Genomic DNA, 13,085 nt, shown 5'->3' with positions numbered 1-13,085 from the left:
TATAAGTGTGTGTGGTATCTGGGTACATTCCTCAACAATAAATTTTAGAAACTGAAAAAAAGCAAATCCTACATTTGTCACACAATAATCACCTAACGCTGATGGTCATATAACACTAATTCAATGTTGTATTAAGGAATAGGTTGAGTGATTATGCATAATCTGCAGTGTTAACGAATTAAGTGCCCAGTGTACAGGAAAGGGGAAGTGTGTAAATGAGTGGGTTAAAATTCATCTCGGCAATATTTCATCCACATAGTGCATACACGATTAATACAAGTTGCTAAATACCATACCCGATGTGGAAAATCCTATGATTGTAATGTACTGATACGTTAGTAATGCTTCGGTAATACTGAACGTTATATTTTCAGTAGTTTGAAATTTAGTCTTTTCATTTCAGGTTTCCACAATCACGTTGCCTTGATAATCCACGGGTATAAGGGAAGGTTGTGGGTCACACTAGGCATGAGGTAGCCCTAATGATGTCAGAAACGACCGCCTTGTCAGCCTTGTTTATCTAGTTTTAAAAACATAATAACATTTTAACAACGACCTGGAGTGTGTAATAAATCTTTAACATATGTGTTCCGCCGCGAAGACGCACGTATGTCAAAATACTAATAAAATCGACTTAAGACTGTAGTGAGTAAGCGAGTTGACATTTAGCGCCACAACGGCAATACTGCGGCCATATTGTGACGATAACAATTTAATCAATAAGTTTAGAATGTGAAAACCTGTTTTCGAAGGACAGTGAAAATACTAGACTATCACATTTTATCTCACTTTAACGAACGAATAACCTCACATTTTTTTCACTCTTTAAGTCATTACATGTGAAATACGTGTGATTAGTCTTAAGCGAAACACTATTTTGTTCTTTAAAAACACACGTTTAATTAATACCGAGCGATTGAAAGTTGTCAAAAAGTCCCCTCCTTCCCTCTCCCCCGCAAATGGAACCACAGACAGGTTAAGTAACTCGCCAGAGCCCTTCAGTGACGTCATGTGAGGAACGATTTTCAGTTTGTTGTATATAAGATATAAAACAAGCTCGTCATTTTCTTGATTTCTCGACGTCAACAAAGACATAAAGATTCGTAAGGTTGCCGTCAAATGCCCCAAGGTGTTGGATCCACGGATCCCTCAGTTCGGGCTAAATATGTTGTTTGTGAGTACGAAGCGAGCGTTGTGGAAACCTGTATGCATCAAGTCGGGTTGTTCAACACCTGCTTCGCTGCCAAGATAGAATAGAAGATGGTACTTACATTTGTTTCTATCGAGTTAAAAAACATCAACACTACTTACTAGTAAATGATTGATAACCACAAGGACATGACACATCTTGTAACATAAGGGTTTCTTCTTCAGAAGCGATCGAGCTTTTCGTCGAAGTGACAGTAATTATTGTAAGTAGTATAATATTGACACCCACCTCGCTTCCAAGAGTGAAATTCTGATGTTATAAGCAATGTCATGCAAAATACTATCGTCTATCAATCAAATACATATTTACTACCAGGGGAAACTAGTTTTGATTTTGTAATTCGGTGCAAACGCCGCATTTTTTTTTTAATTCGTGGCGTCACGGTCTCAAGTCAGTTTGAGACTGAAGTAAACTATGGTTTGTTTTCATCAAGTTAAATGATCACAACTATATCCTGCACCTAGGTAATTGTATTTGAATCATGACCAAAAAGAGTTTCCATGACAACACTTGTAACAGAACGATATATATCCATTATAACAACAAGCGATTTTGATAGAAACAAGTTGTATTTCTGAAAATCAGCAATGCAGGTGACAAAATTAAATGGCAAGATATTGTGAAAACACAAAGCTTTCATTTTTCAAAACAACTGTCACGATTGCAGGCTTAAACAAACCTGTAAACAAGATAATCCATCTCCTGAAATGTAGATAAATACTACAGCAATCCATATAGGCATACCTCAATTTAAGTAACTGTGCCCCGCCCATCTGGTTGAAATTTCGTTCGCGGGAGAGAATTATACACTTTTGTCAAAAAGGTTGATTCAAGGTAATTAAATGTCGAAATGAGTAGTTTTAATGATGGGATTTCATTTATAAAGATGTCAATAAATGACATGTATTTGTACACTCCTATGATATACGTGATCTTTAAAACTAAAACGCTGTCATAATTGTGACTAAATCACTATAAAGATTTGTGAAAACCAAACGTAAATTATTGAACCTGTCAACGAAGGACACTAAAACAACTAGAATATGAAAGATATAAATGTAAAACTAGTAATGTAACCTAAAATATTTTAACCATACATCACAAGGCAAAATAAAAACAGGCCAGAGTCACGAACAAGAAGCACACGAAAAAAGTCCTAAATTTGCCTTAAAAGACCTCCGGAAATGTGAATTTCTGACGAAAGAATAAAAATTGTTTGTTTGGGTTTTTTTTAAGTTTTTCACAGTGTTTATTGACCAGCGCCTTGAGCAAGCACTAGTTGCATGTGGAGTCTCATTCCGTTTTGGCAGCATTGCGATTGGAAAGATTCAGGAAAAGCATGATGAATATGTGTCTCACTTGCATCCCAGGTGCACTGTCGTCAGGCCCTTCCTCACCCCACCATACCCTCATGCCTACAACACGCATAAGGTCCATGTTATGATAGAGTTCCAGTATGTATTTTTCAGGTTCAAGTGTGGAATCGAAAAGATGATGATGATGTTACACTAGAATGGCAATTTTGAATGTCAGTATCTTGATATTTCTGTTTAAATTCACGTATAACTATTTCTTTATTCCCACATCCCTGTCTATATCACAGATGTTAAAGTAAGTTAGAGGCAAGTGGGTACACGAACTTATAACTGTCATTATCTAGCCTCATGTAAGAGTGTGGAATTTTGATTGGTCCATCCGCCAGCGGGAGTATACGACTTTTATACCAAAGTACCATCAGCCGAAACATATATGGGCGTGTCCATGCATGTCAAAGGGCCATCATATGATACATATAGGGGCGTTTCCATGCATGTCAAAGTGCCATGATACGCTAGATATAGGGGCGTGCCCATGCATGTCAAAGAACCACCATACGATCCATATAGGGGCATATCCCTGCATTTCAAAGTGCCATCATACGATACATATAGGGGCATATCCATGCATTTCAAAATGCCATCATACGAAACAAAAAAGGGCGTGTCCATGCATGTCAAAGTGTCATCATATGATACATATAGGGACGTGTCTATGCATGTCAAAGTGCCATCATACGCTACATATATGGGCGTGTCCATGCATGTCAAAAGACCACCATAAAATCCATATATGGGCGTGTCCAGGCATGTCAAAGTGCCATCATATGATATAGGGGCGTGTCCATGCACGTCAAATTGCCATCATACAATACATATATGGACGTGTCCGTGCATGTCAAAGTGCCATCATACGACACATATAGGGACGTGTCCGTGCATGTCAAAGTGTCATCATACGATACATATAGGGGCGTGCCATGCATATCAAAGTGCCATGATACGCTACATATAGGGGCGTGTCCATGCATGTCAAAGTGTCATCAGCCGATGCATATATGGGCGTGTCCATGCATGTCGAAGTGCCATCATACAATACAAATAGGGGCCTGTCCACGCATGTCAAAGTATCATCATACGATACATAAAGGGGCGTGTCCATGCATGTCAAAGTGCCATCATACGATACATATAGGGACGTGTCCGTGCATGTCAAAGTGCTGTGATACGCTACATATAGGGGCGTGTCCATGCATGTCAAAGTGCCATCATACAATACATATAGGGGCATGTCCATGCATGTCAAAGTGCCATCATACAATACATATATCGGCCTGTCCGTGCATGTCAAAGTACCATGATACACTATATATAGGGGCGTGTCCATGCATGTCAAAGTTCCATGATACGCTACATATATGGGTGTCTCCATGCATGTCAATGTGCCTGGTCTATAGCTGAGCATCCTGACTGTTTGGGTAGAGGATCATGTCTCCAACAGGATCACACCCCCCACACCAGCCTCCACACACCAGATCAATGACGGCACCATCGTGTGTCCGGGTAATACTGTGCACTTTGGGCTTAGTTCCAGAGGCAGTCCACTGTAGCTGTATGTGAGAAGATCTACTAAAATGCATTTATCGTAACAATTAAGTCTTAATTTTGCTCTGATCAAGGAAGCAAGGTGATGATATGGACATAATCATGTGATATTAATAGACTATTTATTTTGTGTTAGAATAACAACAGGAGTAACTACAGTGTTTGCATATCTTCATAAATGTTTAACTGTTAGTTTTGGTTACTGACATAAAATCATTTTATCCTGCTTGTGTTTGGTATTTCAAAGACTGTATATATTATATTATATATTTACATATATTTTCTTCTTCTGTTCCCCTAATTCAAATACTAAAATTCAAAAAAAAGTTTTTTAAAAATTGGATTTAAACTTCTATTTATTCTAACCCCTTCTATTATATTTTAGTATTGCTGATACTACCAGAAATGTATCACTTACGTCAGTGGCGAACTTCATCCCTGTACCCAGCGTGTTGATGTGAAAGGTTCCGATTCGCTTGCATGTTGCTGAGTATGAGTAACAGTCTTCTGCTCTGCCATATGTATGTGGCTTCGTCTTGGTCCCGCTGCTGAAGGTGGTGTCCGTTCTCACAACAGTCATTGTCTAAAGCATACAACTGTATTATTTAAAGTGTTTAGAATTAAATGTATTTTTCCAAAATGAAAATTGCATTAACTACGGTAAGGCGTTACGACTATTATAAGAAAGTTTCAGTGATTAAAGTACATTCATGGAGCAATTGCGGTAAAACTGCGTGAGGTGCTCAGATTGGACATATGTCATTTAACTCCGAAATTTAAGGCATGCATTCTAACTGCAATATTTAGCGTATATTTTCTCCACACAATAATTTCAGAAGAAACGATAGATGGTATTAGTGAGTGATATACAAGTATGTAACTACGTTGACAGAAGATATAGATTCAGTTAGAGTGCTACTTATTTATTTCGTCATGAATTATTTGGGTGACTACGGTAAATTTGTTCCGAATGTGAAGTTGCTATGGGTAACGTGCAATTTCGGCATATACGTTGATACATTACGCAGAATATATGTAATACTGTAATGCTCTACTCAAACAAAAGATGTCAGAATGTACAATTTAGGGACACGACTACAGCTACATGACTATGTTAACGGAATGAAGGTTGTAATTGCTTACTGAAACTAGGCAGCGTTAATGTAGGTACAATATCGGGTAATAGGAAAGAGAAGGTAATACCATTTTCAAATACTTACGGTAATGGGATGTACGTATAAACAGTTCTTTACGGTACACAACTGCACGGGATACAGAAGGTTTTATATCATTATTGAAATACTTATTCATATCAAAATACAAATGTTGGCGGTTGTAACCTGTTTTATGAGCGCGTATCTGATGACTATCTACTCGAATATTATTTTGATACACGGACTATTGTAAAATAAGGAATAACTGACCTTCATGTAATTCATCGTTGCTAATAATAATTATATAAACTCTCGAAACTTATTTCGTGACTACTACTACTACTACCAGCGATCTAGGCTACTGAACTGGACTCTAAGCTACATATACAGACCTAAAACGGAAAATGAATAAAACCTAGACAAAGAATATATATGCATATGTGCGCCAAAACACAGAATGAAAAAAACATAAAACCTGAAGAGCCCACGACGCAATGTGCATAAAATGAATACCCCTGGATAGTGCCTAAGAATGTATGGGTTATCTAGAACTAGTATGTAGAATTTACAGTGCTTCAGCATCATAGGAATGCTTCAAACCTAACACTAACATTTTCTAGACAATCGTGAAAAAAAGTAACAAGTTAGACATAAGCATGAATAAATTTTAAATGTTTCTCACCTGAAAACAGGAAAGAAGAGTGCCTTAAATGGCAGAACCCAGGATTTTACAACCCGCAACCTTATGCGTTTATCATTATCAAGTTTCTCTAAAGTTAAAGCTTTCCATATGCGTTATCTACCCTATGCTGACAAAATGTACTAAAGGAGGTAGATGGTCAGAAGCTGGTTACCTAACAAGACTTGATTTTCTCTGGTATAGCCATGGTCAGCATGTGCCAGCTGCTAACATTTGTGAGAGGACAAAGAGGCCTTGAAAATAATGTGAAAATCATTAAAATCTACTGGACGCTGCACGTTCCCTAGAGTAACAAATATGAAGAAAGTCTAGTGAACGGTTCCGTAGATATCTTGCTAACAATCTTTACATGCAGGTTAACATGATGAAATGTGCAAAGTGTCGCCGAGACCTTTAAAAGTAAGTGAAGGTCACCAAGATTAACTCAGTTCTGTGCCTTTCCAAGATAAAGCTTGGTTTTGAATCAGAAGAAAATCTAGTGAACGGCTGTTGATATATGTCACTGACAATCTTAACAAGGTGAAATCTTCAATGTGTTGCCATGACCTTGAAAATTACGTGAAGGTCACCAAAACTGACAGGTCCTTGTGCCTTTTCTAGATGAATCGTGGTGTTGAATATGAAGAAAATCTTGCGATATCTCGCAAGCGTAAAACTTTAAAGTTCCCTTGTGGCCTTTAAATGAAGGGCAAGGTCCCCAAAACCTTACTCGCACTGTGATGAACCTAGGTACCAATATTAGAAATATCTAGTCAACAGTTTGTAAGATATTCCAATTAGCACGAACGGAGTCTAATACAATATCTCCCACCACGCGTTCAGTGCAAAGTGGAGGATGATAATATTTAATCATTACTTATTAATAATAATATATAATAATACTAATAATAATAAGTATAACTGAGTAAAATATTTTTTAAACTGTGAAATCATGCCACTTACAGAAGGGGGACAGTGCAAACTAATGCAGCCCTATATGTTTCGTGAAACGGCTATAAGGTTGAAAACCGTTGACACACGATCAGAACATGCTGTAGATTTCTGATGTGCTTCCAGGCTTCCGCTCCAGGTGGACATAATACTTTGACGTTGATTTTGGCAGTGTCCCGGTACGTACCGAACCCACATAAAAATTTACAGGAAATTGGTGCCATGTTGGTGCAGTTATGGCATTGTATCCAAGATGATGCAATGCATCAGTTGCTCTTATGTTCTAATGGTCATTGAGTTTAATTGCAAATAGATTGTGACAGTTAAAACTGTTTCACTGTGTGTCACTTGTCTTTCATAAGTTCCATTTATCATGGACAATGTAGATGTAAAACAAATATGTTCTCCCATCACTTTTCTTGACATACTCACAACAGAGAATTGGGAATTAAAGTATTCACTGCAGGGCTCCAGATAACTTAAAGGGTTGGTGTATTTACACCTCATATTTCGGGGCTTCAGATAACGTTTGTGGATGTGGGTGTATCTGCATATTTCGGATTTTCTTATGAAATGTTGCTCCACCCATGCCATATTTTTCATGTGGCAAATCATTTCAGCAGTTAGTGTTCTACCTTTTCAGGATAGCTTCCAAAGTTTTCATTTGGCTGTGTGACTTAGTACTGTTGGTGTCATCTACAAGCAGTAATCCCTCATATTCACATCACAGAAATGTTAGTCGAAATGTGCACCTACCGATGGTATAATTCTGATCTTCTGATATACTGTTACTCCATCCAAGTCAACATCACCACCTACAAGATACGGATGTTCTTTTCTACAGTTACTGTTCGACCTCTTAGGAAAGTTTCCAATGTTTTCATTTGGCAGCGTGACATACTCCAGCTGGTGTGTGTCATTCATCAGGCAGAACACCTTCACTGACATTCCTCTGAACTGAGGAGCTGAAGGCTTGATGGTATACTCTCCACTGTGAGCAGCTGGGTTGGCGGTCCTCAACTCAGCACATGTCGTAGGATCTGTTAATATAGTAAGGACAAGAAAAGCATTTCAACAGGCAACGTTGGAGATGCCTGGATGTGTTCAGAATTTTAATGAGAAGCACGAGAGATGATTGGCTGATTTCAAGAGCATTATGATGACCACACCTCTGTCTATAAGAGATGTGCTTCTTTCAGAGATCGCCATTCGCATCACAAACACGATACGCCATTCTTATGATATTTCGTGTTATCTCTGTCATATCTACCCATGGCTGGAAATGATGCATTACTGAGGCGCGGAGGAAACATGATCCTGTGGTAACGTGTTATTTAAAGGTGATACATCCCCCGGCCCCTGACTTATTTGTAAAGATCAGTTGCATCCTACCCTTTCAAGGATCTTGAATGGTTCTTTTGACAGACAGACAGAAGTTTTATTCGTACTATCGACCCCATGGCCTAAAACACAGCTACGAGGTTTGGCAGTTTCGTGAAGCAGTGGTCATAACTTACACTGGGTTTTACTGTAAAAACATATGTAAAAATAGTGTTGTGCAGTATGTAACTTGGGAGTTTTGGGATTGCAAAATTGACGGCAGAGTGAGTAGATCTTTTAGACATTGTGTAATTGTTTTGAAGTAATTGTCTTTGTACCGCTGATATTTGTCGCATCGAAAGAATACATGATTCTCATTTTCTGTTTCAGTGGTATCACAGAATGAACACAAGTAGTTCGTACTTGAGCCATCCTCTTTAACTCTGCCCATGTTCACTTTAAAGTTGTTACGTGATATACAAAACTTTATACGTGCTCAGATCAGATGTTATATTTTAGTTCTGTTATGTAGGACCACAGGCAAAGTTCATATTTAATCTGTGAATAATGGCTGAGAAAGGAGAACTGTTGATTTCGTTGTGCCAGGTTTTGTAGGTAATATTCTTCAATCGTTGTTCGTTCTTCCTGATATAACCAGACGTGAGAAAACCTGTTTCTGAATAGTAAGAGTGTCACACTGGATACCCAGTTTATTCTGCTCATGTCATCAAAGGTTTCAGCATGCTCCTGTAGTGGTTAATGTTGTTCATTCATACTGAGTATCTGGAACCCAAACTTAATTACTTGTCTTACCCTTTCTTTCCTGGAACAAGCACGGTATACATGCAAAATTGGAAAATTAGGATATTCATAGTGTGTAAAACATTTGATGTATTCTGCTTTTTGGAAACAATGTGATGCATGTGAAAACCTGTAAAATGCACTTAACCTTTATAAATGTTTCATTGTAGTGTTAAACGAGAAAGAGGTACATTTTACATAGGATATTTTAAAACAAATGATGGATACAGCCTTATAGCGCCATAAGTGCTCGCAACAGTCTCCTCTCGTGCACGTGGGTCCGCACAGGGATCAGGAAGATACTGTCAATTGTTTGCTGCCTTTTCAGAAATTCAAGGGAAATTAATCGGGGCGCCTAGACTGGAATGAGTGTTTTGATTCATCAATGGAAAATTGTGCACTGAACCAGCTAGAACAAGTGTGCCCCATGTTGTCAAGGAGTTGCTGAGTTATGTTGTCCAGGCTGCTACCACAAGCTGAGTTATGTTATCCAGGTTGTTACCTCTAGCTGGGTGTATGTTGTCCAGTTTGTTGACACTAGCTGAGCTATGTTCTCCAGGTTCCTAACACTAGCTGAGTTATGTTCCCCAGGTTGCTAACACCATCTGACTTATATTCTTCAGGCTGTGTTATGTTGTTCAGGGTGTTACCACTAGCTGAGTTATGTTATACAGGTGGTTAGCAATAGCTGAGTTACGTCCTACAGGTTGTTATCAGTAGCTGAGTTATGTTGTCCAGGTTGTTATCAGTAGCTGAGTTATGTTGTCCAGGTTGTTATCAGTAGCTGAGTTATGTTGTTCAGCTTGTTATCAGTAGCTGAGTTATGTTGTCCAGGTTGTTATCAGTAGCTGAGTTATGTTGTCCAGGTTATTAATAGTAACTGTTGTCTAGGTTGTTGTGAGTAGCTTAGATATTCAACCAAAAAATCGAACATAATTAAAACACATTTATCGCTTATTCATGATATATAATATACATTGCCGCTTTTAAAAAAACAAATAAACACAATTATAAGCGTACAATCGCGATTCAAAAGTGCAATATTTTGTAGTTGGGCTTACTTCCCCGGAAACGAAGCCCTCGGGAGACCGAACCCAGTCATAGCTGGTGGACATGCACTCTAGTGTAACGACGGCTTCCGATTGGCTGTTTCATTTGCTGATATGCTGAGGGTTCATTGTGTGTACAGAAAGATGATCTCTTTGATGGGCATTTTAGAAGTATAGCCAGTCACAAGAAAGTAAGATTCTTTATGGATAACAACTTCTTTTTGTGTACTTGATGCGTCGTTTCAGTATGGATTCATTTACTGTTGTCAAACAAAATCATATACACGAAAAGAAGTCGTTATCCATGAAGAATGTATATAGAGATGTTGGGTTTTGAAAATACATGTTCTCTGAATTTGCGCTCGATCCAATAAAAATCATGTCAGTAGACATGGTAAACTACTGCGTGGCTGGAATCTGTCATTCGTACAAAGCAGGACTTACAACTGACAAGAGTTTGCACCAGTTTCCGTCAGATCCAGTCATCCGAAAAAAATGAATGTGGTTTGTTTGCAACCCACAGACATAAAAACATGTCATGTGCCTAATTACATAATGTGGCAGACACGGGACTCGGGTGCACGAGTCATAAATCAACATATTTTCTTTATGTCGTATAGTCTGATAGGTGTTAAGTTCAAATTGCACGTGGTCAATGATTGAAGCTGTGTATTGCATGTTGTCTTTAGCAGAGAGGCAGACAGACATATAGGTGTAAATAAACCAGACACTGAGCTTTCTCTGTGACAGAGACTGCTTACCACAATCAACAAGTTGTTTTACGTAACGAGTAGATTATTTACTTGTTTGTGCACACAACCAAGATAAGACTACTGCTCACGACCTCAGACGCTGGGCATGCATACTGTTTAAAGCTCCGCGAACCTATTCACTGCGCATGCGTCATGGACGCAGCGCAGCACTGCCGTTGAAACCAGTTTTTCCCCCAGCGCTGGGGGGAATTTAGTGAAACGTTTGAACTCGCGGGCTTTTTTTAATCGCGTTTTTGTTTTTTACGTTGCATGTGACCTTTAACAGTAGCTGAGTTATATTGTGCAGGTTGGTATCACTAGCTGAATTATGTTGTCCAGGTTGTTCACAGTAACTGAGGTTCAGGTTTCTTCAAACAGTTATGAAAAACAAATTGCTTTTGATTTTTGTGTACACTTCTCATTCGATCATAATGTCGTAGCAGTTAAAACGGCGTACAGTGTATATCTTCAAGATTTCCTCAAGAGTTTATTTTTCTTTCTCTTTGTTAAATACAATATTGTGTTAGCTTGAGACGATGAACGTTTAGTATTAAAAAAATATTTTCTACATTTATTTATCCTGTGCTTTCTTCGTTATTTGTTGTTTTACGCCGCACTCAACAATATTCCATACGGTGGCAGTCTGTAACTAATCGAGCCTGGACCACACAATCCAATGATCAACAAACGAAAGTGTCGATCTTCGGTATGGTTATATGGCATGTGTCAACAAGGTCAGCGAACATGAACACCCACACCTGTTGATCGTTCTGCCAAACATGATTTGCTGAAATTCAGTTCGAATTCAATATTTCCACAGTAATTCATATTGACAGATTCACACTGAAATTTCAAGTATACAACCAAAGAAATAATTATGAAAAATAATTACATTGATTTGTGAGTGAGTGGGGTTAGATTCACGCTGCTGTCAGCAATATTCCAGCTATAGGTTGAAGGTCTATACAATATCGAATCTGAATCAGACAATCCAGTGATGAGCATCAACAGTATGAACATGGATCTGCACAACTGGAAACCGATGGTATGTGTCATCCAAGTCAGCGAGCCTGCACACCAGGTCCTGTTAGCCGCCTTTAACCACAAGCATGGGTTACTGAAGACCATTATTCTAACACGGACATTCACGGGTAGTACTCTGAATAAGCCTTATGATACAGTTTTCTTTTGTGTTAAAATTCGTCCGTTCTTTTTTGTTGTTATTTCACACTGACATTTTTGCATACATATTTTAACGTATTATTTTCATGTTAGTGAATACACAGGATAAGACTTGCCATTTGCCCTACCGAAAACAAAACACAGAAGGAATCACATGAATACTCATTCTCGTTTTTTCAGTGATTGTGAATTCAGAGTAAACCGTCAGCTCAGTGGTGCGTTTTCCCTTTTAATGTTTCATGCCATTTATACAATTCTCCTACTCAAATGACTTAACGACAAAAGATTACACAATATGAATCAATATAATACAAAAAGGAAGAAGAGATCACCAAGAAACGCACTGTGGACACGTACTCAATGAATCATCCTCGTGCATAAATGGTAAGCTTTACTTCTGTTATGATCTAAAACGTTAAATCAACGAATACTCATGTTTGCAGTACCAAGAATATAGGAACCTAACGCATAGACTATGCAATATTTTCACTTTAAAGAATCTATCGAATACGGTACCTTGTCTGTAGGTGTCAAACAAACCAATTCCTGGGTTAATGACACCTCCAAATACTGGATCTGTGTGTCGTGTGATGCACAAGCGGCTTGTGTCTGAATACTGGAACTCTTGACATGACGTGTAGGAGCACAGGGCGGCACAGGTTGTTCGTCTAAAAACTTGCTGGATCTGAAGATGTTGAGGGTTATCTAAATCGGCGGGAGCTCCACTCTGGTACTTCTTAAAATGGGTCTCTTTCAAACTTGATGTTATTGAAATACTGCAGATAACCAAGAGAAAGTATCTCTGGAAGGTTATAACTGCCTCCATCTTGAAAGACGTTCCAGGTAAGATCTTGACGCAAACTAAAAGGTTCTATTCTGTACAGGTAGCGTCTTATTAGCACAGAGCGAAGCCACTATATGTGAAGAATGCAAATACGATTCACACTGAGACGGCACGATCACATGACATGAGACTTAGTGAAGTCATCACTGGTGTCTTGTGCAATCAGATGATGCCATGTCACTCGCTTTGTTACAGAACTGAATTCTTGTGGACTGGGTTGAA

At 38.5% G+C, this 13,085-nt stretch overlaps 1 protein-coding gene across 1 annotated transcript; it reads right to left on the bottom strand.

Moving 5' to 3' along the window:
* Nucleotides 1–1,766: 1,766 nt before the first annotated feature.
* LOC137259389 (A disintegrin and metalloproteinase with thrombospondin motifs 9-like) lies at nt 1,767–12,845 on the bottom strand. Its single transcript, XM_067797057.1, has 4 exons — nt 12,536–12,845; nt 7,672–7,955; nt 4,550–4,714; nt 1,767–4,136 (listed from the first exon to the last, which is right to left on the bottom strand). Exons 1-4 carry the CDS (start codon nt 12,843–12,845, stop codon nt 3,978–3,980), a joined length of 918 nt encoding a protein of 305 aa, XP_067653158.1. The 3' UTR covers nt 1,767–3,977.
* Nucleotides 12,846–13,085: the final 240 nt, after the last annotated feature.

This window comes from Haliotis asinina, chromosome 13, assembly GCF_037392515.1.
Source record: "Haliotis asinina isolate JCU_RB_2024 chromosome 13, JCU_Hal_asi_v2, whole genome shotgun sequence".
NCBI lineage: Eukaryota > Metazoa > Mollusca > Gastropoda > Lepetellida > Haliotidae > Haliotis > Haliotis asinina.
Note: the sequence above shows the minus strand (reverse complement) of the source record. Positions and strands in the feature narration are given on the sequence as shown.